Source organism: Botryllus schlosseri, chromosome 12, assembly GCF_051294905.1.
Source record: "Botryllus schlosseri isolate E-star chromosome 12, Bs_hap1, whole genome shotgun sequence".
Lineage (NCBI taxonomy): Eukaryota > Metazoa > Chordata > Ascidiacea > Stolidobranchia > Styelidae > Botryllus > Botryllus schlosseri.
Genome location: NC_137247.1, coordinates 2,716,859 through 2,744,472, shown reverse-complemented (window position 1 = coordinate 2,744,472; position 27,614 = coordinate 2,716,859). Strand labels below are relative to the sequence as shown.

General features: G+C 40.2%; 3 protein-coding genes, 3 long non-coding RNA genes and 1 other non-coding gene across 8 annotated transcripts in view; 5 read left to right on the top strand and 2 right to left on the bottom strand.

Annotated features, from left to right (window-relative positions):
- LOC145451538 (uncharacterized) overlaps positions 1-27,614 on the top strand; it is a 232,931-nt gene that overhangs the window by 76,197 nt on the left and 129,120 nt on the right. The gene's annotated exons all lie outside the window — the stretch shown is intronic.
- The window catches only part of LOC145451515 (RNA-binding protein RO60-like), a 250,536-nt gene that overhangs the window by 141,757 nt on the left and 81,165 nt on the right, over positions 1-27,614 (top strand). The window lies entirely within an intron of this gene.
- The window catches only part of LOC145451528 (uncharacterized), a 207,447-nt gene that overhangs the window by 141,854 nt on the left and 37,979 nt on the right, over positions 1-27,614 (top strand). The gene's annotated exons all lie outside the window — the stretch shown is intronic.
- On the bottom strand, positions 15,781-17,701 carry LOC145451524 (uncharacterized). Its single transcript, XM_080329736.1, has one exon. It carries the CDS (start codon positions 17,656-17,658, stop codon positions 16,555-16,557), a length of 1,104 nt encoding a protein of 367 aa, XP_080185862.1. The 5' UTR covers positions 17,659-17,701; the 3' UTR covers positions 15,781-16,554.
- Positions 21,016-22,487, top strand: LOC145452369 (uncharacterized). The gene is made up of 2 exons (XR_013919317.1): positions 21,016-21,604; positions 21,990-22,487. It is a non-coding gene; the product is annotated as an uncharacterized LOC145452369 (long non-coding RNA).
- Positions 21,379-26,218, bottom strand: LOC145452370 (uncharacterized). 2 transcript variants are annotated; one of them, XR_013919319.1, is made up of 2 exons: positions 25,163-26,218; positions 21,379-22,172 (listed from the first exon to the last, which is right to left on the bottom strand). It is a non-coding gene; the product is annotated as an uncharacterized LOC145452370 (long non-coding RNA). The 2 variants fall into 2 exon arrangements; XR_013919320.1 differs by lacking the exon at positions 25,163-26,218 and adding an exon at positions 23,949-24,380.
- Positions 23,621-23,703, top strand: Trnal-uaa (transfer RNA leucine (anticodon UAA)). The gene has a single exon. It is a non-coding gene; the product is annotated as a tRNA-Leu (tRNA).

The following is a 27,614-nucleotide window of genomic DNA, read 5'->3' as shown; positions in this document are numbered from 1 at the left end:
CTACATAAAACTCACAGCAATGTTTTACGTCGATAAATAATATTTCTCTCGCGGTAGGTGCGAAGATACGTTACTGCATTTCTCTCAAGGTGCTACAATTCGAGTCTTATCGGCGGAAATCAACGTCTATTGAACAAAGCAAGTAAGTCAGACAGTCGGCTTAGTGGATAAAACTTTCTAATCATAATATTCCGACCATGCCTCGCAGCGTCACGCTTCGACCGTCACCAAACAACTTCAATGGCGACAATACTATCAGGAGTAAACCATCGAAGCTATCATTCAAAACGTTCTTTACGATATATTCATCTACTCGTGAATCACGCTCGGCGTAATAATTACGACTGGCTTTTGTGTATTTATGGCGTAACTCTACTGTGCTCACAGCGCACTAATAACTAATGAGGTATGTCAAAATCATGGGTGCGAGAGAATCGAATTTGAATTCACTACACGGCTTCATACATGACGTTCTATTGGTAGGTAAGGGCGACAGATATGCAAAGCATGTAATACGAGATTTGTGTTACATACGTGATGAAATATGATCCTCAATTGAGAGGTGATTACGAATTGTAAGAGCTCGTTTCGTAGTAAAATGCTGTCATCGGACAACACCTAAAACACGCTCAATGTGACAAATACTATAGTAGCAATATAGTATTATGGTAGCAGTTTTCCTTATATAAAGGTTCTTGACTCTAGCATTATAAAGCTGCATCAGCCGATTCTCTGTCGCCTGTAAAAATGTGAATATTTCCATAGTGTTATGTTGTTATTCGGTCTGGTCTCCGTCGCGGTGCGTTGTTATATGCAGTTCACGAGTCGTCGTACGTGTAATTATTGGTTCAATTAAGCAAAACGCATTATTGAGGCTCTCTCATGATGAGAGTAGAAGTCGAACAACTTTCAGTGAAATATAACTAAGTAGCCTAACAGTATGAACCTATTGTTTGGTGCTATATCAGAATATCACTGAGAAAAGGTATGGAAAAATGTGCGTGTTCTATAAGCAAGGTTCTAATTCGAAGCACACTAGAAGAGTGTTCGAAGAGCTTCTTGGAGGTATAGAACGTCAACGGCATTAATTAGTCGAAATAATCGAAGCGCGAATGTGATATGCTGCTTCAAGATAAAACGATGGTCAGGGTACGCGTGGCGCGTTGTCGCCCGCAAAAGTCAGTCGAACGTTTGATACCGTCTATATAAGTTTATCAATTCTCCGTCGCGCGTTCCATTGAACAACTTCAAGTGGAAAGTTGATCCCGAGACGGTTCCTTTGTTCGGCCGGCTTTTTCGAGACACCGTTACCGCGCAACGTCTTATTTTCTCGGGCCGTGAATGGCGAACAAGTAATTTCAAGTGATATCCGAAACGCCTTCAAGCTCTGTTCGAATGGCGATTTCACGGTGTACACGAGATGTGACCGTTGGATTCACGAACAATTACATGTTCGGCGGTTGTTCACACGGTAGCGGCCTGTTTTCCTATACCGGTAGACTTGGACAACTAGATAATTCCACTTGTGGAATTCGACTGATTATAGCGAAATGCCGATAATCTAATTCTAATCCAATTAGTGAAATGTTTCTATGCACTCATTTCAAGTCTAATCTAATTTCTGCCTTTTCTGAAAATACTACAGGAGAGCTGTATAGTGCGTAATGAGCCAAGGTTGCTGTACGGGCATTCGCCATTCTCGTGCTTATGGGAAAGATCTCTGATTTAATATCAATTGAACTCAATTATTGTTGGATTTCTTTCTTATCCGGAATTTAATTCAATTTCCGAGTCTTGCGAATTCAACAATTATAATTATAATCTAATTTGGAAAAATACTGTGCAGCTATGATAATAATTTAATTTGGAAAAGCTGGAGATTTTCTAGCTGTCCAACGCTGGTTCTGGTTCTTGTGAACGCGAACCTATCACGTCATGATGTTGATTCCAAACACTGCATTTCCGCACGGTAGAAACGTAACTTAACTATACAAAAGGCCTACTGACGGGAAAAAGCAATTTTCTGAAACGAGTGAACTACACACAGTCGCATTGTGCCTTCTAAGACATAAAGACGTCACAATAACTTTCTCCGAGTCTGTAAAGTGAGCTTTAATTTTCAACAATACAAGGCCACTTCTAGTTTTGCATTAAATTTCTTTCTTGATTCGACCGTGATGCAGCCGATGATGGCGAGTTGAAACCGAAGAAATTTAGATCATTGGAGCTCAAAATTTCTATACAATTCTACATCCAATCAATTCTACTTTTTACAATTTGGGATAGGTTTTCATCATTTTTACGACCGAAATTGACACAAGAAACGAGAGAAATTGCCAGTGTATCAGAGTTGGGATTACTCGAGTCACGACTTTTTCAGATGACTTGACTTGACTTGAATTGAGTCACTTTGCAAAAATGACCGGATTTGACTTGGTTCGGAGTTTTAAAGATGTGGATTGACTCGTGACTCGAAGCTAAGTTTTCGGGTGAATTTCAAGTCATCAAGTAGGCCTACTACTCCAAGTCGTTTCGACACCCTCCAATCTTTTCATTGTATCGCTGTTTCGTGATGATTTGAATTGATGAAAATTCTTAACAAACTGAACTGAAACTGAACTGAAGTAATCGGCGTCGACTAATTCGATGTGCATGTCCGTACGATGTACAGTACATGTTGTCGGCGTACTGTGTGAGCAACCAATCATTCAACGAGTGCGCGGCCTGGTTTTACTGAGCCTCGGTTGACATGTAACATAATAAATTGACCTCAAACGCAGTGATTAGAGCTTACGCTGCCGTATACCAGCATTAAACAATCTATAGCCATAGGCATGTGTCTCTGTTCCATAGACTGTTCAGTGCTCACCTTTTGTATGATTTGAATCGGACTATTGTTTATACATTTTTTATTGCTCGTAAACAATTAATGCAGGCTTACATTGCATCGTGTGGCTGCGTAGGTGGATTGTGTATTGCATAGGGTTACCATACGTCCTCTTTCAAGAGGATTTGTCCTATTTTTTGACTTTTTTGAAAGTGTCCTCAGCGGACGCCCAAATGCAATCTTTTTGGAGATTTTGTCCTCTTTTTTCAGATTTTTGGTTAAATATAGGGCCAAATTCGACTTGGATACAGTAAATCAGCATTGAAGTAACGCTCCGGCGGGTATTTCGGGAGCTGAGCTGGAAAGCCTTTTTTTTAGTCAACCGACCACGAAGCGGGTAAACTTCACCATTTTCTCAGGATTTTGCTCCGGTTGAAAAAGAGTCCTCCTTTCAAATTTCCAAAATACACTCTCAGCGAAAAAGGTGTGTATTTCCACCTATGTAACACTCTGATATACGGGTGCGAATATACACCCATGCCACACGAAACCTGAACCAGCCTCAGATTGAGTTCAACATTTTAAGAGTGCGGTGCCTGAATATAATTTCGGATATTCCACCTTATGCAGTGCTAAGACGTTTTGCGTTAGTCGCGATGACACATCTTGCAATTTTAAAAGTAGCCACATCCGATTACCTGCTAGAAATATGCGACCAGTCCACTAAATCCACTTTACGAAGCTGCTTACTCGAATAGACTTGTCGGACTTCTCATTTTCTACTGTACTTGAATTGGGTTTGAATTTTTATGTCGATGCTGATACTTCAATTTGTAGGTGAGTAAACATTTGTGGCGTCACTATATTACCTGTACCCTAGCCAAACTGACTAGTTTGACAACCTCTCCCTACCGCAGAGATATAACCCGTGCACTGCGTGCAGTTATGTATATAGGCTCTGTACATGATTCGATTTAATCAGGAGCTGATACCCGACGAAATTTAATTACCGGTATCGCTGATTAATAACACACCGGTACTCAATGGTGGTGCGCATGACCTCTATTTATTGCGGACTGCAATTTACAGTATCGATTCATGACCGCACGCTGTGTAGCTGGGTGGTGCCGTCGCAATTTGAAAACTGCTGCTTTTCTAGCGTAGGCTTACCATACGTCCTCTTTTAAGAGGATTTGTCCTCTTTTTTGACTTTTTTGAAAGTGTCCTCGGAGGACGCCCTTTTGTCCTCTTTTTTGAGATTTTGTCCTCTTTTTTGAAAATTTAGGTCAGATTTAGAGGAAATTGCGAGTGATATGCCGCAAATTAGCGCAGAAGTGAAGCTCCGGCGGGTATTTCGGAGGGAAAAGTGATGATTTCAGCTCTGAGCGAAAAGAAGACCTTTTTTTTTTTTTTTTTTTTAGTCAACCGATCATGAAGCGGGTGAAATTTACCTGTTTTTGAGAATTCTTCTCCAGTTATGCTTGACTGAAATTTCTGAAAAAGTGTCCTCTTTTTTCATTTCCGAAATATGGTAAGCCTATTCTAGCGCCATTGAAAAGCACGGTCCAGGCACACTTTGACAACTAAGATAATTTGAGTTGTCTAATTAGCCTAAAAACATCTAAATGCCGGTAATCTATAATTCTCATCTAATTTGTGCAATGTTATTTGCTTTAATTATAATTAAAATATAATTTTTGAAATGTTTTTATGCTTTAATTTAAATTCTATAGTCTAATTTCTGATTTTGCTGTAAATGCTAGTAACGTGTGAAACGAGCCGAACTTCCCGTACAGACATTTGCCTATCTGAAACTTATTACAACGAACTCTGATTTGATATCAAGTGAACTTCATTCAATGTCCAAGCGGGGCCCGGTCCAAGGTTTCTCGGATGAAGCAATTATATTCTAGCCTAACATGAAGTTCAGCCGGTGCCCACGATACTTATAATTTATAAATATCGTAGGCCCCGGTTCAGCTCATATCAAATCGGAGTTCATTAAAGCACAAGGATGGCAAATACGAATTATCTAGGTGTCCAGGTCTGGCTGGCGACGAAGATCAGGCCTCTGTTTTCGAGCGACGCCATTACTGAGCTTCGTCGTCAGCTGACGCGTCTCAGAACGCAACATTTCTACGAGGCGTATTCGCGCAAATTTCAATCAACACGGTTTGCGCGAGGTTTTCCCGAACGCAAGCTGTAAAAACAAGCGATCCTGCGTCGAGAGCGACGATTGTGTTTCCATTCCGTATACACGCGACAGGAAACGAAAGCAGTATAAGAGCTAACCCTCGTTTTGACAGGTTCACTACGCCAGTATTCGACAACCATATAATTCTAGATCATTCTAGTTGTCAAAATACATTGATTATATTACCAGCATTTCACTCTAACTAATCTAATTACGCAACTAAAATTATTCAGTTGTTCCAGTCTGTTTCGATGGTAGCGGTGTAGGTTTTCACAGATTCGAATCTATTCTTTATAACGTTCATGTTTGAAAACGCTGACGTAAGTAGACCCAATCATAGTAGGGATTTTCTCTGCTGATTTGCGAAGAGCGGAAAGGTTATTTGGGAATCCTTCATTCAACTGGTTCCGTGTAGATTCCAGTGTTGGGATGACTCGAGTTACTTTGCTACAATGACTTGACTTGACTTGACTTGACTCAGCCTATCAGAAATGTGGATTGACTCGTGACTCGGAGCAAAATTCACGAGTCAATTTCAAGTCATCAAGTAATCGGTGTCGATCAAAATCACTGTATCTTGCATATGGTCGGATTGTTCGCGAAACGCTGGTGTAACCCGTGAGAGCGACCAATCATTAAAGATCGTGCGTTTTACTGAGCCTCCATTGTTCTCTCACAAATAAATTGACCGCAAACGAAGTGATCGAAGCTTACAGCTTACGTTGTCGTAATTAGTATAGTAAAGTAATTTCTGTTCTCTGTTTTTACCTTAACCGAACCTCTTGTTATATTGAAACTGAATTCGAATATAGTTTATATAGTCCTCAACCATTGGCGCAGGCTCGAATTGTATCATATCGATTTGTAAATGCGTAATGTATTGCATCTTATCAATTCGTATCTATTATCTATCTTGGCTGGCTAAACTGAGGTTTAGCAGTTATACGTATATGTGAGCGATACAGCGCCTTCTTGCGTGTATATTTAACTCTATATTCGTTCTTCGGTCCAAAATCAATGACAACTCAATCTGTAAAATGCAATGACGTTATCATGCCTCATACTTCGAAAAGGCAACTTGACTTGAATTGTGACTTGACTCGTGACTTGACTTGCCTTGACTCGACTTGACTCGAGTCACCTTCAAAAATCGAGTGACTTGACTTGACTCGAGTCACCTTTGAAAATCGATTGACTTGACTTGACTCGAGTCAAAATGTGCAATGACTCGAAATGACTCGTGACTCGAAGGTAGTGACTTGATCCCAACACTGGACTAGATTCTCATGCTCTAAGAATGAACTAATGAACTATGATTTAATATTCATTTACGGAACTTGATTGAATGTCCAACTTTTTGCGAAATAACTTGTGTTCTGTGTAGCTACCATTATAATTCTACTCTGATATTAGGGTTACTATACCTCCTCCTCCAGGAGGATTTGTCCTCCTTTTTCAGGAAATTCGAATTGTCCTCCGAGGACGCCTAAATGTCCTCATTTAGTGGTAATTCGTCCTCCTTTACAGCTTTGGCAGCTAGGATAATGGACAGAGTCCACTGAAAATCAACATAAATGACGTGAAATAGGTAATACGGACGTTCGAGCGGGTTATTCGGGAGACGAATGAAAATGAGGACTTTTTTTAGTCAACACCACAAGATTTCCCGTAAATATCACAAAACCACCTGTTTACAATTTCGCTCAACTAATTTTTTGGTTTTGGTAAAAGTGTCCGCCTTTCCCGAATCCAGAATATGGTAACCCTATATGGAAAAAACTTTGTAGCTGCAATTGTAATTCTAATCTAATTTGTAAAAGCAGAAAATTTTCTGGTTGTCCAAGCCTGCTTCGAATCACTCTCGTTTCGCTTATTGGTTTTGCTAACACATCTTTACCGGACATTGTATTTAGTAATACCGTGCTACATTTGGACGACTGTAAATTATTTCAGGACATTTACAGCGTACCTGAGCCACTTTGAAATTTCTGTGAGTACCCAACTAGCCAAATGTTGTAGATCTAGGTAGGCCAGAGCGGGTTTCTGATTGAAACACTGCCGGAAGTGGTTTCGAAACCTACCATCTTTACATGTTATCACAATTTTGTGATGTTTTGAAAAGATAATAGTAATGATACAAACGGAACTAGACTGAGCTTCACTGCTTGTCGCTTCGAGCATCGGAAAGGTTTCATCGGCATTTACAACTAGGGTCGCATTTAAAACAAACGTGTTTCAAAACACTTCGTTTAAAACGTGTTTTAATCAGTGTTTTAAACAAAGGCCTTTAAAAAAATGTGTTTTTTCAAGTTGTAAAATTATGCCATAATTGTGTAAATACTTTCCTAAAAACATGTTGTATGAGCCTACGGACAATTACCACCCGATACAGCCGACGTGTATCGATATGGGATGGCTGGAACCCTCAAAATAGTCGGTTCAACATTAATAGTACAGATATTTCGTCAAAGGAGCTATATTTACCCTACATTTTCAATTGTCAATGTCAATCCACTCTTACGTCACAATCGAATATTCGTGACGTCATGACTTTAAAAAATAAAAAAAAATAAAAAACATGTTTTAAATTAGGACCTTGTTTTTAAACAGGTTTGTTTTAAATTGATTATTGTTTTTAAATGCAACACTACTTACAACACACAAGCATTGTCAGCGTACTCAGATGCCTACTGTGTGCGGGTGCGCTCACAAATTTAATAGCAGCCTGTCAAATGATGATGACAGACTTGGACAACTAGAAAAGTTCCAAATTTTCCAAATTAGATTAGAATTAGAATCACTGAACTCGCGAAAACTTGGACATCGAATGTAGTTCTGTTCGTATCAAATTAGACCTGATTCTCAAAAGCGCGAGAATGGCAAATGTCTGCACAGTACACTGTACCGCAGGAGTTCTTCGACTTTTTTGGCCGCGACCCAAATCTGAGTTTGGTGGCATCTTGCGACCCAAGCCTCACACGCCACAAAGAATGTAATTTCAGTATTCGTATGCTATGTTTTACGGACGTAGACACCACAGACAACAATTGTACGCAAGTCAGCTCTATGAAACATTTCACTAGCCGCACGCGATTTCCAATTGGGACGCATACTTTCCTCTGCGGTCGCATTTGTACTGACTTTGGACTACTCATATTGCAAGGACGGAGTTGTGCGGGTACAGACGATTTCGACAACCGGACATATCAATGTTCAAAGTTTTTGCGAACCCGCGACGGTCATTCTTGGCCAAGGTTTTATCGCTGCCGATCTGTTCGGCGCCACACCTTGCCAGTCCGTATGCTTGCTGAAATTTCATGCCTTCATGTATACCGGCGTGGAAGAGGTTGACCTTTAAATATCTGTGCATCATAGTCTCGCATCGATCGTTGCACAAATGCACATGCACACCCCTACACTAAAGCATCCAAACGGTCTCCGACGGTATTTTCCAGAGAGACCAATGTCAGATAAATCTTATCATTACACGATGCGAAGCTGCAGTTGAGAAATTCGGTGTATATGCATTTAGTCACTGTATAGTGTATATACGCTTTCAAACCATATTTTCAGTGCCACAACTTGCTGTGGTCGTTTCAAGTTAGAATCTCGATTGTCATGTCTATGACGCCATAAAGGTACACACTTTTAGGACCTGAAAGTTATCTTCTCTGCGATGTCACAATATCCGTATTGCGTATATATGTTTGAATTCAGAATCGTTTCGCGTTATTTTCACTTTAACACCGGACGAAGGAGCGGAACTCCGAAAGCTCGTGTGATAAATAAAATTATTATGTTGCAAGTATAGGCTAAATAAGGTGTGAAAACACCAAAGATCTTAAACTAATTTGTGTAATACAATTACAATGATCAATACATTTTCATGACGAAGCCATGTTGTGGCAAAGACTTTTCTGCGTGTCTCTCTCGCTTATTGTCAATAGTACCCAACGCAGTGACCTCGAATATGGACAAGGTATCCACAGGAAATTGCGCGAAGCACGAAGAAATTTTTTCCGTGCAACAAATTCAACAAATATCGATATTAAAAGGTCGCTCGGTTGCCATCGCGACCCAAAATTATACCCAAACTATAAGAACCCCTGCTGTGCAGCATGCTTGACTCCTTTCGGACTGTACAGATCTCCTGGGCACTGCTTTTTCAGGAAAACGAGAAATTGGATTAGAATTGAAGTTGGAGCATATAAACGTGTCACAAACTAAATCATAATTAGAATTAGAGCAAAAAATCATTGCACAAATTAGATTATCGGCATTTCGCTCAATTTGGTCTCATCTGACATCAGCCAGAAAACGTTGTCCAACTTCGCTTTGTTTACTTCTATTCTTACTGTAAGCTACTATGAAAGCTTACGTATGATAAACAATCAGAAGTCTAGCCTCACTCGCTATTTTCACCTCAGCTGCCCAGTGCCCACCTCAAAAGAACCTAACCCTAACAAGACTGTCAGCCATCACTTGCATTAGTCGCTTCGTGGGTACGCTACTAAAATTGAAACCATCAGCTGCATCGTCGCAATGATCTCTAACAATGTGAGTGTATTGTATACCCTGATACAATAATGCACAGTATCGACTATCGAGTGTTAACGGTATATGCCAGTGCTCGCGTGTAGTCTACTTCACGCGAAACTATTCGTAAGACAAGGATGCTGGTCTAATCTTAGCGGCGCGTGTAATTAAGTTGAGAGATTACTGCTCACGATAAGGAATACTTGAAGGGGAGTAAATAAACGATACATATTTCTCGAACAGGGTTCCGCGCGCTGCGCCGCGCAAATCCGTGACACGATATTCACACATCGCACAAAACCTATCCACTTTAGCATCTTCTCATCATTTTCAGTCGGAATTGTGTCCAGTTATAAATATAGTCTAAATATTTTTCAGTTACAGAAAAGACTTCCAACGTTACGTCAATGGTGCAGTGCGATGTAATTCATTATGTAACCGGTGCTTGGTGTGTCTCGCTAGACCAGATTGCTTCATAACAACAGTATCATTCGCAATAAAAAGTTTTATTGCAATCATTATAAATCGGTAATAACACTTCGAAAAACTAAATTCTCATGAAAACATAATTTATCTTAACGTATTTATAATTACTGCTTGCTGTTCTATCGAAGATATTTATCTTCTACGATTAATATTATTAGCGGGTCGGTATCCAACTTTTCTGACGTAAGCCTGTACAAACACTATATATCATCAACCACAACTTAGCGGCTTCAAGCGATTAATCGATGTCTATTTCTAAGTCTCATTTTTAATCAACAGGCGAGGGATTATTGCACCAGTATGTGTACAATTGTACATTGTACAATGTACAATTATCCTTTTTCTTAGAATCTCAAAGTTCTGAATCTGTACTACATAATCCATTTGCGTCAATCTGACTGATCGACAGTGATATGATCTACTTTACTCGAATTCGAACCCCGTTGGCTTTTCGAACCGAATAAGAATGAGTTATATATACTCTGGCTGGTATATTATATGTCGGACTATGCGGAATACACTTCCATCTCGCTTTCAACTTTCAACTTCAAGTGGGTGCAACCAACCCTCTGCAATAAGATTTATTGCTATTCATTTGGTCTCATGTAGACCATGGTCATTGGTCATATTGTTTTAGTTGGTCATGTGTAGGCTAATACATTTCCACTCACACTGCTTTCGTATAATTACATTCATATTGCTCTGCAAGCGATTCAGCTTGTGTTGAATTCTTGTGTCCAATTGTCTCGTCTTTATATTTTGTTACCCAATTATTACTTGATTAATGAATACCCGTCTTCTCCGCTATATACATTGTGTGGCTCCTAATTTGTCCTACTCTGGTACCAGTAGTTGCTGGACCACGCCGCTGTTCCGAATTTTAGGAGCTTCTTGGAGGTACAGAACTTCAATATGCAATTGAATAATATATTTATATTGAAATATACCCGATTATTTTCGGCTGACACTCGTCACTCGGTTGAGGTAATCGCCCGCAAGCAGTAATTCTCAGCCGAAAACATTCGGATATATTTCAATATGAACAAGAACATATTATTCACTTCTGAATTCCTGATGCTCATGCTACTTTGCATCAACATTAACTTTCCGACGTTTTCGCAATCTGTAGTCACGAGTTGTAGTACACGCTAGACATTTTCTCACGAACAGTACATTCTGCACAATGGATGTTGTATAGGTTGCGATCCTAGATGCTACGGAGTCATCAATGCTTTCTTCTCGAAAATGGACAATTTGTGCTAATAAAGGTACATATGTTCAGGAAGCTGTGATGTCGGAAGTGATTCTGCTGACGAAGTATTGCTGTTTTCAGACAATGGTGAGAAAATCGAATTAACGAGAAATCGGTGTGGGAAGCATAATTCGAAGGACATCTTTTCCGCTTATGCAGACATCGACGCAAGCGGGAATTGGAATTTGAGGATCACTCTCATGCAGACTGTGGAAAACTAGAGAATTCTAGTAGTCTAATTCTAGTCCACGTTTTGAAATGTTCGTATGCTCTTTCTTTAATTCGTAATCAACTTCCTGGTTATCTGAAAATGCTACAGGAGAACTGTATAGTGCGAAGCGAACCAAGCTCGTTGTACTATAGATTACTAACCTACGGATAGATACGCAGGTCACGTCGTTACGCTCCGGCAAGCAGTTACACTTACTGCTGAGCAATCTAAAAGCAGCATAATTGGTGGTGTTATAACTTGCGACCCGAAGGGTGAAATTTAATGCAACTGTTCTTAATCGAGAGCTACTGTCGCACTGCTTCTGAGAATACAAATTAGAATCTTGTCGGGGATATGGAACCACCTCAAACAAGCCCTCAAAATCTGAAAATCGGCATTGTTCCAACAATGGCACCACCGCAAAACGATGAACATAACAATGGCAATTTCGTGAAGCGATTGTTCAAAACAATGCCGATTTTCAGACTTTGAGGGATGTTTTGACGTGGCTCCATTTCCCTGACAATGAATAATATATTCATATTGAATGAACCCGAATATTTTCGGCTAACACTCGTCAGGGGTAATCGTCGGCAGCTAGGAGAGAATTGGAAAGAACATTGTATATCAACAATCGTACTACAAAATATGACGTCGCCAGCATGAAATTTTGAACGATCGAGGCGAAGAGAGCGGCGAAAGAGAGAATGGATGCAAAGAAGAGAATGAAAAGAGCGACGAATAGCGTCAAAAGGAATGACAGCCTCAATATTAAGGTCGTCAGGTCGAGTACTGTTGCGCGGAGGTGTCGAGGTGAATGTTACATTGATAGACTGCACTTGGTGGTTCCTGTGATTGTGATTAAGGTAATTATTAGATGTGTGCTCCCGATGCTCCGGTCACGCGATCGACAGAACGGGCCCAAAGGCGAGAGGACTGGTTGTGCGGTTTTTTACTGGAACGTTTTAAATACATTGAACTATATTACAAGCTATCGCGGCCCAATGGCGAATATGAAGTTAACTGATATTGTGAGGAGTTATGAAGATTATCCAACATCTGGTGATTTTGCAAAGTGGGTTGAAAAATTGGAACTGGTCGCCGAGCTGCAAGAACTGACGGACAAACTGCCAACTATTTTCCCATTGCTGTTGGATGGTTCTGCATTTGCAGTGTTCAAGCAGTTGCCAGAAGGGGACAGGAAGGATTACAAGAAGTCGAAACAAGCTATTTTGAACGCGTTTGGAGTGAATTGCTATGACGCGTATAGCGAATTCCAGCGAAGAATACTGCTGGATGAGGAACCTGTCGATGTGTACCTTTCCGACCTAAAAAGGCTTGCGCTATTGATTGGGATGAGAGTGGATGCATCCGAGGCGTTACTTCGGTGCGCGTTTGTAAATGGTCTCCCCTCGGAGGTTTCATGTCAGTTAAAGTCTGTAGCAGAAGTGGACAAAATGAATTTGAGTGATAACGGACCTTGTTTTACTAGCCAGAAAATGCGCCAGTTTCTGAACAGTTGGGGGGTGGAACATGTGTTCAGTTGCGCCTACCGGCATTCTGGAAATGGTATTGTGGAGCGGAATCACAGAACTATCAAAAGAATGGTTGCGAGATCTGGAGGTAGTGTTGAACGAATGGTGTATTGGTACAATCACACCCCGAATTCAGAAGATATTGTACCTGCGGATAAGGTGTTCCGCTATGAATCTGGTTTGCCATCTTCAATGATCCGCGCAAGCCGAAAGAGATGGGACCGACAAAATAGTTCCAACCCATACCGAGTCGGCGATGTAGTGTTCGTGAAGCCACCAAATGCTCGATGTACTACTCCATGGAATAGAGGTGTCGTTACCAGAGTCGTCGCCGACGTGATGGTCGAGGTTGACGGGATGAATCGACATCTTTCTGACGTTAGGCACGCCGTCGGGGATCTACCTAACCCACCAGGAAGTGTTACGACGCGCGAAATCGACCTGAATTGTAGCAGAGGAGATGATGCCATCGATGTGGCGGAAACCAGCGGCAACTCGGTTGAAGCAAATGGTCCAGTCGGTACAGAAGAGAATATCACCGACGGGAATAACTCTAATAATCTGGATCAACCTGGTGACGATAATGTCGTTCAAGAGATAGAGAGAAATAACTCCGAACATTCGCGACCAAATCGGGATCGAGCGCCGCCACAATGGCTGGCTGATTTTTATGTAGGCTAGATTTTGGTTATATTATCTGTGCTAAGAATAAGTGATCTTTTACATTTGATTTGTTCGTGCGTAATGCTTATGTAAGGTACATGGAATCACCACAAGGCATGCCTTAGCATTCAAATGCGAATTCTGTGTGCGACAAATTCCAGTCACCATCGCTTTCGTCCATCGTTTGAGTCACACCTACACCGCAGTTGTTTGTTTTATTGTATGCCAGTATGTTTTAGTTTTGGGCTTCACTTTGTGTGCTTCTAATATCAATCGACTCGTGCTATTTATTTACAATTAGCCCAGACAGTCTTGTATGCGATACACTGCGGGGTTACACTCGAAAGCTTTGAATTTGGTTAAGTGATCAATTGATCACGGGGGTAGGAAGACCAATAAATGATAGACCAATAAACGATTCCCCTTCCCCGTCAATAAATCACAGCCATGTCAAAATTTACTTGCAGTTTGATGTATCGATATGTGTACACTGTACAGTACGTATTAGTGGTTTCGTGTCCACACTTATCACGTTGACTTGGCTTCCCGTGTGATCTTCAGACCAAGGGGAAGTTTGCCGTTTCATATATACACTGTGTTCGAATTGTTTACTTGATTTCCACGTTTGAAGTTATACATCGTTGCGTTATGTGTTGGTTTCCCTTGTGATCTCAAGATCAAGGGGAAGTGTGATTGTGATTAAGGTAATTATTAGATGTGTGCTCCCGATGCTCCGGTCACGCGATCGACAGAACGGGCCCAAAGGCGAGAGGACTGGTTGTGCGGTTTTTTCCTGGAACGTTTTAAATACATTGAACTATATTACAGTTCCGACATCCGCCTATATGTTCTTTTCACCGCTTTGTGTCTTGTGTATCGCATTGTACATCGTGTGTCTTGAACGGATGAAAGTAACAAAAACCGCTGAATATGATTATGATATAAATTCCATTACGATACCCGTCAATATATATTACAGAGAAATGCACTCTATCTATACCACACGATTTGTCACCACGCACACAGTTCGCGGCATTAACAGCTAAATGCCCGGACTCTGCTTATCTACATAGTTTGAATGCTGACTTTTCAAACGTCAATAAATGTAACAGCAATGTATTCTTTATATCAATTACATTGCTACACACTGGCTTTGCGACACGACTAAAACAGGTTTGAGTCAATTCCAACCAGTAGAAGCGGAGTTATGCGAGTTTTTCGTTGATAATTCTCCGATTATCCTTGATTGCTGGATAATCCGCGGATTATCAACGAAAAACTGAAATAACTCCGGTTCTACTGGTTGGAATTGACTCAAATTTGTTTTGCATCGTCTTTAAGGACAGCTCAACAATTTCATGGGGTTGGCAGAAAAATTTGAAAAATTTTATTTTTTCATTTTCCCTTTTAAATTAAAATTTTTAATTGGATATGCGGAGTCCTACACTTGTCAGAATTGAACCAAATTTGGTGTGCAGCGTTTTTTACGGTAACCTGACAATTTAATCAGTGAAAGGCTGAAATCCGGAAAAAAAAGTTTTTTTTGAACAGCCCTAATATACAGTCGATAGGAGATGTTTTTCAATTGTTACGTCATATCGACTGGCAATGTGCCCATGCATTTGTGTATAACCCGCTAGTGGGCGCTGACGAGTGCCCGGAATTTGAGACAGAAAAATATGATATTGGCAACCCTAACCTAGGCCAGGTGGGTGTCTGATTTCGAAGACTACTCCAAGTCGTTCGCGACACCTCCCTATTTTTTCATTGTATCGCAGTCTTCTGGTGTTTTGAAATGATGAAATTGGTAATAATAAATTGAATTGAATTAATGCTTCTGCTTATTATCAAGTAGAAATTCACGACGTTACTATACTCGAGTAGCAATGTCAACTACTTTGACCTCGTCTGGATGCAACTGTGGGCGATATATTGGTCTATGTTTATAGATAAGTCATTTTTTGAAAATGAGGTAACACAACACAGAATAATCGACATTCATTCAATCAGTAATCCACGGAACGACAATACATGACAACATCTACGCCGATATATGTTACAGTATATATGAATAAAGTTCCAACACTTTAAGCGAATAGAGTGTGCTAGTGTTTTTACTTCACGCCCAAACGGTGTACACAAAAACGGAACCTATTCCTCAGAATTCAGAAACCCCGTTCTCGAGGCGTCGAGCGAATATTTCACATGACTTATTTGTTCGTTTGTTTTGAGGTAGTCGTGTTGTTTGTCGACTACTGTGGTCACTTACACCGGGTCAATTTTCTTCATTTTCGACTTGCTGCACGGCCCACTTCTAGGCTTATAAAAGACACCGCTTACACGGATGAGATGGCGAGGAGGACCCTAGATAAACCTCCAACACTTAGGTAGGAATTCTGGAGACGACCTCGATCGTACTCGAACCCGCAACCCGCAACCCATTGGTGTTGCAGCTGTGGATATGTGGATAATACCACTACGCCATCTCGCCACCCTTGACAGGACTTGTTAGCGACCGAACATGATTTCCTTATTTTTGTGTTTCAATTTGAAGCCACTTAGAGTCAATCATCATTTTCAATCGGCGGTTTTCTTTCTCTGTATATTTTCAATCGCCAGCTCAGTTCTTTTGGATACATTGGAAAATACGGTTCTACTTGCTTCATGGTGTATATCGTCGTTCGAATTCCTGCGTCCCTTCGCACTACAAATTGTGTGCAGATTCTAAAGGCTCAAGCATCGTTCGGCTTAAAATGTTGTGTTTATACCGCTGTATAATTCCGAGTTAGGTTATGTTTTCGTGTACCACCTTTGGGGTATGAATACACACTTTTTTCTGTGTATATGCTCTCACAGCTGATTGGAAGCCGGTGATGATTGGTAACTGAGATGAACGACCTCTACCCTTTTATCTTCCTCATTAGCATCAGGTCTGCAGAACGGAAAAACCGTTTCTCTCCATCTCGGAAACGCGACCACTGTCATCAGCATATTGATTGTGATAGTTCCTCCCACCGAGATTCCAATAGCCACGCCCAACTTCCTGATGTACACCGCGCAAACAGTAAAAGCCACAACGTCCGACACCGCACAGATCGACGCACACACCAGCGACCTCACGATTACCGGCCTCAGATCGACTCCGCGAACGTCTCTCGCGGCCTCGTGCTTCATCAGCGGCCGTACGAAAGCGCACAGTAGTGAAAAATGCGTCACCACCGAGCCCGCGGCGCTCACGATCCACGACACGTTGGCCGGAATAGAGCTACCCACCACGGTGCAGCCAGAAGGAGTCACCGCGAATGCGTACGCTGAGAGATAAATGCAGCAATTTACGAACGGAAAAGCCAACGAAACCAGTAGCGAAATCCAGCTGAGTGCTCGCAAGGGGGTGGAAATCAAGTGTCTCAAACCTGGTTCGTTATACAGAGATCTTTGTCGCAGCCAGAAGACAAGATACGAGAAATATAGAGCCGCAAATCCTAGTATCATGTTAGTAAGTTTGATACCTCGGCATAGACCGTGGGCGTAGAAGTCTACCACGATCTCCTCGAAAAAATCCACCAGAAAGGATATGGCTGTTGTAACCGCGCACAGCGTCGAAGAGATTTGAATCCACTTTCCGAATCGTGACTTGTTCTTTTTCTTGCGATCCGCAGGGAAGAAATATTCTTTGGTCACTGCCACAGCCATCCATGTCGAAACGGTCAACAATAATCCAGTGGTGAAAGCGAAGATGAGCCATTCTTGCCAAGTTTTTTGTACAGACACTCCATGGTTGGACTCCTGTTCGAAGCTCGCATTAAATGTGACGTTGTCTTTGACTATCGACGCTATTTCCGTAGAGACGCACGTATTTGAAGTGATGTTCGTTGCAAAGCTCGTTACCGGGGAAGATTCAGATGGCATGACTTCAGCTGCTGGTTGCAGATCTACTCTTGTATTTTCGTTCATGTAATACCTTCCGATATCCCTCCCTGGTCTCCTATTTGCCTTTGTCTATGCTCAGTTATTTATAACAGATAGCCTCAGAATCGATCACCTTAAGCACCAAAGGGCATTAATCCGTGTTAGAGATAACGTATGTATTATGTACGTGGTACATGCATACATGACATGCATACACCGCGATTGTGAGCTTGCATTGATCTTTATCTAGGTTTAAGGATTGAATAATTGGTTGTGTGTCATTTTTATAATGTTATGTTATACCTTGTCGCCAATGACGATTTCATAAACCAGCGACACTATTTTCATCCGCCCAAGACACATAATGTACAATGTACAACCCCAAACCATGCAATGAAGAGATTGGATAGTGAAGAAATGACTTGCTGGGATGTATCGAGATGACTTGGATTGGCATGACATGACTTGACTCGAGTCATTATCCAAAAACGACTGGACTCGACTCGGCGTCAAATGTTCAAGTCAATTCTCAAGTCATTGAATATTCGACTTCTCAAGACATTCTGGACCTCTGCGTCGCATTTAAAAGTGACCACGTCATCAATACTAATAATTTATGTATACTGGATTCCGCAAATCCTTTTACGTTTTCGATATGGTTAATTCCATCAGCAGCATCGACTCTGACTAAACACCTCTACGACTTGCCGTGATATTGGTGTTGATGGGCAAAATCATATATCACTACAATCATGCATCAATTTATTCAATAAGCATCGTAAACTTGAATATATGTGTGTCACATGTCTAAATCCATCTTTGAGTATGTTCGATTGAAAATATAATTTACGGGGGGCAAATGGGCGACAGCTAACTAAATAACTATATATCTTGCAGGCTCTTTTGACGTCGGTCGTCAGTCAAGAAGTGTCGGTTACATTGCATTGTACCATATACACCCATAACATTTAGGATGGAGTATATAGTGGAGTTGCCATACGTCCTCTTTTAGGAGGATTTGTCCTCCTTTTTCTAGAAATTGAAATTGTCCTCCGAGGACAATTCTAGCTTTGAGAGCCAGGTGATTGTACACGGCCAACTAAAAAATGCTATAAATGACGCGAAATCTGAAGGAAAGGCCGAGTAAAAAAACGTCAACGCCAACCGTTTTTACGTGGGAGTTTTGGGGGTCGACTTGGAAAAATTACCTTGTTTTAGTCACCCCAATTTCCCGTAAAACATTTAAATTACTCGTTTTCTCGTCCGCTAAAAAGAGTCCTCCAATCCCCGCAGACCCCTCATTTCTCTTTTGGTAAGTTAACCAATACCCTTTACTGATTCACTAACACACACACACCCTTTCCGTAGCAAATAAAGTACGGCATTACGAGTGAGCCAGAATACTTAACGATGAATGCATGACTTATCTATTTCTATATATTTACAACTGAACAATACAGTCATATTGAAATAAACCCGAATGTTTTCGGCTGACACTCGTCAGCAAAGTAGAGAATTCGAAATATTATTGTGATCAATTTCTCGTTCGCTTAAACTCGCCTCACCCGGCCTTGCGATTCACAGTCGAAAAAGAACGCAATAACTCATTATCATTTTTGGATGTTTTAGGTGAATAGCACAATACCACCCAATTTGAAACATCTGTCTTCAGGAAACCGACATTGACAGGCCAATACCTTCGTTGGAATTCATTTAGTCCCCGACGCAGAAAAATCAACCTCATAGGCACCCTCGTCCCTCGTGCATGAGCGTTGCTGATATGTTCAGGTAACAAACGGAGTTCAGAACTTGCCAACATCCGCAAAATCTTACTTGATGACGGTTACCCTCTCTCCACGTTATCTGAATTAAGGTTGAGCTGATGGAGGTGTATCTTCGAAAGCTTAGGGACAGACAGACATATAGTGTTTCGTAAAACGTAAAAATTTGACTGAAAGTGATGATATGGCCTATAAAGGCCTATTGTTACTCGTCACCACCATGGCAGTGAAGTGATCGAGTGTGTTAATTTAAAAAATATATAAATAATACTTATGATACATCTACCAGTTATAGCTGACCGCGAAATCAGGAGCAACCGCCCGGATATGATCGTAAAACTAAAAAAGAAAACAGAATGCTTATTCATTGAACTTATTGTCCCAGCTGATCACATTCACAATATAGTACAAAAAAGAATCAGAAAACAATCGAAATACGCAGAGCTCAAAATGGAATGTGAGAAAATGTGGCGATGCAAAATGAACATTGTACCGATAGTGATTGGCGCTACAGGGGTCGTAAGCAAAAAACTCATGAAACATATCCAACAGATTCCGGGTAACATTGAGATTCGATATGATCCAGTAGATCACATTATTGGACACTGTGCATTACGGCTCTTCAAAAATGACTTTTTTTCTCAAATCGTACTGGCTACTTGATAAAATTGTTAGGTTGCCTAATTTAAGCCTACACACCAAATTTGGTTCAATTCCAACCAGTACCCGCATTGCCACAGGAGAAGAAAGTTTCTATTTATTATATAAAATAAATAACCAACAATTTCAAAATTTTCTGTTCTCCCCATGAAAGTGTTAGGTTGTCTATGTCTGTGATATTAATACTAGTCAATGGTAAAGTTTCACAAAAGTGTGCTAGGTCGATGGATTTCTACGCCATGTAGGCTTACACCAGTGGTTCTCAAAGTATGGGTCGCGACCCAAACGTAGGTCGCGAAGGGTATGATTTTGGGTCGCGACGGTACCAGAGCGGTCTTTTAATATGTATGGAATATTATTTGAGGTCATTGCAACAACAAAAATATCTTCGCTTTTCGCGCGATTTACTGTAGTTGGTTTGAGCATATCAGAGGTCACTGAGTTTGGTACCGCGGCCAATAAGCGAGACACGCGGAGAAGTCGCCACCACAACATGACTTGATCATGAAAATGTGCCGACCTTTGTATTAAACAAATTGGTTTGAATTCATGATAAGATTTTTTCAACGTTGGTTTCTCTGGAAAACACTGTCGGAGACCTGGGACGCTTTAGTGTAGAGTTGTACAACGAGCGGTTGCCGGTTTATGAGGCCAAAACCCGCCCACGCTTGGACACATGAATATATGACGTTGGGCCAACATACGGCTGGGCAAAGTGCGGTGCCAAAAAGTTCGATGGCGATAATTGACCGTCGCTGGGTGGCCAAACCCTTCGTTATTGTTATAATTGGTCGGCACCAAAATGAATGCCAAAATGCATTCATTTTGGTGTGTGTTGCTTGGGTCGCGAGATACCACTAAAAGTCAGATTTGGGTCGCGGTCTAAAAAGTATAAGAACCACTGGCTTACACCAATTGCGCGTGCATGCAGTCACAAAAGGGGTAGGCTAACCGGAGTAGTGAGGGTACCTGAAATTGGCGCCCGCCAATCAGAGAGCGCCACGTCATCCTAATTGCCACGCCCATTTTCATACCCTAAGGGTACATTCATCTGCTACGTCATCTGTGTCACATCATCAAGCGCCACGCCTATAGTGCCACATCATCCATCCATTGCTATATCATCGCTGCATTGATTGCCGCATCTTGATACTTTTCTCAGATATTGTATTATGTGTATTTAGGACTAATATCATCCATACATATTTTTTAAACTTGATTTTATGTGTACAAGTTACGGCTTCTGCAGTTTCCACATTTCACGACTTATGATTGCCGCGTCAAAACTTACATTGTCACTTTACTCAGTCTCCTTGAAATAGCATTGTTTAGTGTACGAGTTCATTTTATTTCGAAAAAAGAGCATATCAATGATATCGTTGATCGTTATTGCGTCGATTCACTAGCTGAAATCCTCCAGATCGGTTGATGTTTCGAGGTACACCGCTTTGCTGCCGTCCGACACTGCGATCCGAGTTCTTGCGTTCGATCTGACCGTTTTGTTTGATGTAGCGATCACTGGCTTGTAGTATATACGATACGAGCGGAAGGTCGGGATTATGAACAACTACGCTAGGCGAATAGATGACGAATTCATCAGCTCGCAGTATAACCGCTACCTGTATAATGTTTGCATGTCGAGTATAAGGGTATTTAACTCGCCACTAAAATGCCAACGGAATAGCCGCAGGGAGCCGGTTCTCGTTGCTATAATTAAACGAACACCTTTGCCGCAGGTACGCGATCACCGACGTCATAATGATAGGGACAAATTAGCCGCATGAAAGCGAGTCTAATGAATATAACGACAGACAACAAGTTAGTTGAAAATTAAACTAATCGTGACCGATGCAAGACGGCGTGAAACAGCGCTTTCGCTCGATTCTTGTTGATGTAGCGATCACTGGCTTGTAGTATATACGATACGAGCGGAAGGTCGGGATTAGGAACAACAACGCACAGGCAGTCTCACACACTTTGCTGCATCTGAGCTTCGTACTAATACATGCATAATTTTTGCATGACGAGAATACGGGTAATACGGTCAATAAACGCCGGAGGCGAGTCATTTAAACCTTGTTGCTAGATAATACCACTTTCGGCTACAACAAAGTTGCCCTGCAACAAAAAATAGAAGCCCTAATGATCATGCAGAGTAAAGTTCAATTATACATCGAATTATTCGAATAGACTTGTGTAGGTATGAAGTGAAATAGAACGGAGTTTACGCAAAAGTTGCTATTGATCATAGACCAAGCTTGCTTTCAGAGCTGGAAACTAAATGCATATGAAAATTTAGCTAGGTTTTCTCCACACGCATCAAATGTAGGCCTACTCAAGTGTTTATGAGGCGGCGAATAGTTCGAAGGTTGTTAGCATGTAAGGACGTCACATAGAATTGTGGAGTTTTCTGTAAACTATAATCCGGTGATCTATTTTCAATCACTATATTTTTCATTAATCTAAACTTCGCAGTTACGCTTTCTACAGTTTACACATTTTACGACTTATTTTCTTTAGACCCATACAAGTGATCCCCAATGTCGGGGCTATGGAAACAAATCAAGCATGCGTACGTAAATCTTGAGCTTAGATCACCGAGACTCTTGTATGCAACTAACATTACAGACAACCATTCGACAATATTCAACTAGCATTAATGCTTTCGATATAGTGCATCATGTACAGCGACACGCTGATCAATTCAAATTCAACAATGGGATCCCCCGCACAATCATGAAGCCCGATTTGCGTTGAATATTAACGATACCAACAAATCGGAAGATCTCTTTTCCCTCTACATCTATGATAGAGGTACCATTCCATTGACTACGAATAACTTGAGATTCTGTGGGATTGAAATCGCAATCAAATAATATGAGAGTATCTTTTCCAGCTTTCAGAACTTGGACAATCGTATCAGGACTATATCGCAACACCGCAGTATGTGTGCGTGCAAAACGATACACAGTTATTTTTAGTGCCATCCGTACGACTTATGTTCAACTTGCAGTGCAACTGATGATTTATTTGCGACCGATGCATTAATGACTTTAATACTATGTACTTTAAATTATCCACACCTATGAGTCGAAATGTTGTTAAGTAACTCATGTTTTCAGCATAACCTAAAAGCAAAGTGGACGAATTTCCATGCGACCGATGCATTAATGACTTTAATACTATGTACTTTAAATTATCCACACCTATGAGTCGAAATGTTGTTAAGTAACTCATGTTTTCAGCATAACCTAAAAGCAAAGTGGACGAATTTCCATGTTGATCAAATACCCCAAACACTGCTTGCTTTCATAGTTAGTAATTAAGCGCATCACAGAATTTACCCAAAAAAGTCGGTACTCCGAAAATTTTGTAAAGTAGAGCTTTTGGCGTTGGACTTAAGTTCAAATGAACAAGTGTTCACGTAGGTTCGAGGTCTGAATGAGTCTTTTAAAGCATATAGAAACGAAAAAACTAATCTAAAAAATGTACGAAGTTTGGATGCGGCATATTTGGGTTTTTTAAAAATTATTTATACCCACGATTCGAGATATCGTTACAATGGAACTGGGTTGGCCGAGTGGTTAAGGCGTTGAACTTAAGCTTCAATGAACAGGTGTTCACGTGGGTTCGAACCCCACACCCAGTACGTCTTATGGGGATTAGGATTTTTTGGATTCAAATTTTTCGCTATTTTTTCATGGCCATAAGTCATTCTGGACCGCGAAATTGTGTAGCATATACTAATTTACGATAGCGCATTTGTAATTCGTGCAAATACAGTAATATCATAGTTCTTGTAACAAATTTGTATGCGCACAATATATGTTTATCATAAGTCCCACACATTCATGATTTCGTCCTAGTTTGAGTTTTAGAAAATATTATACCCACATCGCGACATCTTTCAAAAACAAAACGATGGCCAATGCTTGAGAGAGCAAATTTGCTATTTTTCATTGCCAAATATTGTGCTTTCAATTCACACATGGATTATTGGCAATATAATTTTACTTAACATATTTCTTTCAATTCCAGGCCTATCCAGTCCAATTAACGGCCACAAAGCTGAGTCCTCGACATCTCATACTAGCGCACCATGAAAATGGCGACCTGCAGTCATGGATCGTGGCGAATGGCTTCCGCATAAAGGGATCGTCTCACAATGAAGCGACACCATTTGAGATGGTGCTGGATCTTCTCTATTATGTTTGTGACCTCACATATCCAAAAGTTTTCCAGATACTCTCAATTTTGGATGAAATATTCGAGCGACATCGAACTGTCCTAAACGCAGTCTCCAAACGTCTCCGCTATTTGCACTTTTTCACATTATATAACACCTTAAGTAGTACTTAACAGTTTTAGTTTTAAATAAAATACGGAATATAAACTAATCGAAAAATTCGGTTTTTGCGTGCATCTGTTTTTGCGGGAGCGTATAGCACGTACCTATACATAGTCAACTTTAATAACTGAATTACCATGCTTAACATTGAATCCCAACTCTAAACTTGATACGTAGATGTAGGACATTATGGCAATGCACCATGCTAAATTTCATCACACATCTAATGATGGAACACCTTTAAAACTAACGCAGTCGAATACCGACTTTTACGCGTATCTGTTTGCGTGAACTTAGCATATACCTATACATAGTCAATTTTAATAGCAGAATTACCGTGTTAAACATTGAATTCCCATCTTGAAAGTTGGTACGCGGTTATAGGACATTATAAAAATGCACCATACCAAATCCCATCAGACATTTCATGATGGAACAACTTTAAAACTAACGCGACTCTACATCAACTTTTTGCGTACATCTGTTTTGCGGGAGCGTATAGCACGTACCCATACATAGCCAACTTTAATAACGGAATTACCATGCATTGAATCCCAACTCTAAACTTGATACGTAGTTGTAGGGCATTATGGCTATGCACCATGCTAAATTTCATCACACATCTAATGATGGAACACCTTTGAAACTATCGCAGTCGAATACCGACTTTTACGCATATCTGTTTTTCGTGAACATAGCATATACCCATACATAGTCAATTTTAATAACAGAATTAGCATGCTAAACATTAAATTCTCACCTTGAACGTTGGTACGCAGTTGTAGGACATAATAACAATGCACCATACCAAATTTCGTCAGACATTTCATGATGTAACACCTTCAAAACCAACGCAGTTCTATACAGACTTTTGGCTAAATCTGTTTTTCCGTAGCGTAGCACGTACCTAAACATAGTCAATTTTATTAACGGAATTACCATGTTAATATTCGACTCCCTACCTTGAAACTCGGTACGCAGTTGTAAGACATTATGACAATGCACCATGTCAAATTTTGCAAGTACTTTATCTTTACACGACGTTTTTTGTAAAATGAATACTAATTTTATTGAAAAAATAAAAAATAAAAAAGAGCGAAAAATTACATTATATCCCGGAACGCAACAAGAGAAATCGTATGAATTTGTAAACTACTTGTTCATGACATAATAATAATTCTACTTGTACACTTTTTCACATTTTATAACACTTTAAGTAATACTTAACAGTTTCAGTTTTAAATAAAAGACGGAATATAAACTAATCGAAAAAATCGGTAACCAATTTCGCGTAGGCTATGCATGCATACAAATGAGGAAAGTTACATCAACGCGTGTTAAAGTAGCTGTATCGAGTTATCGAATGATTTTCTCCTTACATCAAAACAACTAGAATGTATAACTAAATTAAAAAAACGTATCTAAATGAGCTCCAGGGCATTGTGATTATGCTGCATACCAAATTTCATCACACATTTCATGATGGAACAACTTTAAAACTAACGCAGTTCTATAGCAACTTTTGCCTGAATCTGTTTTCGGCAGCGTGTACATATACATAGTCAGATTTAATAACAGAATTATCATGCTAATATGTGACTCCTCACCTTGAAACTTGGTACGTAGTTGTAGGACATTGTGATTATGCAGCATACCAAATTTCCTCACGCATTTCATAATGGAACAACTTTAAAACTAACGCGGTTCTACATCGACTTTTTGCGTACATCTGTTTTGCGTGGGGGCGTATAGCACGTACCTATACATAGTTAACTTTAACAACGGAATTACCATGCTTAACATTGAATCCCAACTCGAAACTTGATACTTAGTTGTAGAACATTATGGCAATGCACCATGCTAAATTTCATCACACATCTAATGATGGAACACCTTTAAAACTAACGCAGTCGAATACCGACTTTTACGCATATCTGTTTTGCGTGAACATAGCATATACCTATACATAGTCAATTTTAATAGCAGAATTACCGTGTTAAACATTGAATTCCCACCTTGAAAGTTGGTACGCGGTTATAGGAGATTATAACAATGCACCATACCAAATCCCATCACACATTTCATGATGGAACAACTTTAAAACTAACGCGGCTCTACATCGACTTTTTGCGTACATATGTTTTGTGGGAGCGTATAGCACGTAGCCTACCCATACATAGCCAACTTTAATAACGGAATTACCATGCTTAACATTGAATCCCAACTCGAAACTTGATACGTAGTTATAGGACATTATGGCAATTCACCATGCTAAATTTCATCACACATCTAATGATGGAACACCTTTGAAACTATCGCAGTCGAATACCAACTTTTACGCATATCTGTTTTTTCGTGAACATAGCATATACCCATACATAGTCAATTTTAATAACAGAATTAGCACGCTAAACATTAAATTCTCACCTTGAACGTTGATACGCGGTTGTAGGACATAATAACAATGCACCATACCAAATTTCGTCAGACATTTCATGATGTAACACCTTTAAAACTAGCGCAGTTCTATACCAACTTCGCGTGAATCTGTTTGCGGGAGCGTAGCACGTACCTATGCGTGATCAACTTTAGTGATGGAATTACATATGTAATTAAGTTTCAACACTTTTACAATGATTCGTCTTGCTTCCTATAACATCCCACTCGAGAAAATGCGTCGTAGGATATAGATGAAACTAGCACAACTCATCAAGACCACTGAAAACAGTACATTTCAACATTTAGTAGCAGTAAATTTCTAGTAAAGTACAAGACGTGATGATTTCCGAGTGAGTTAAAAAGTAAGTATTGCAGGTATAGTTTACCTGAAAACTGAATACTCTGAAATAGAAGTAGATGCAGTGTAAATAGTTAATCACTTGATTAAGTTTAGTGCAAGCAGCTAAACCTATACTTGAGTAGTACAAAATGCACGAGTACTTCGCTATCGCCTCCCTCCACGTAATAAGTGTCTACGGTTTAAGACTGCTTTTACCGATACTCGTCGGTTTCAGTTTTAGATAGAATTCGGAAACCAAATAATTTCATAAACATAAGCTAATTTAATGAATTTACTCGAATGTACTATGCCGCGCTGATAAGATTAATTATAATATACTTATCATGTTACAGCGATTTTTCTAGCGTTGAAAATCTTTAAAATGTAGTAAGCAGGCCAAATGAAGATATTCGTTGAGCTGAATAAACATAAA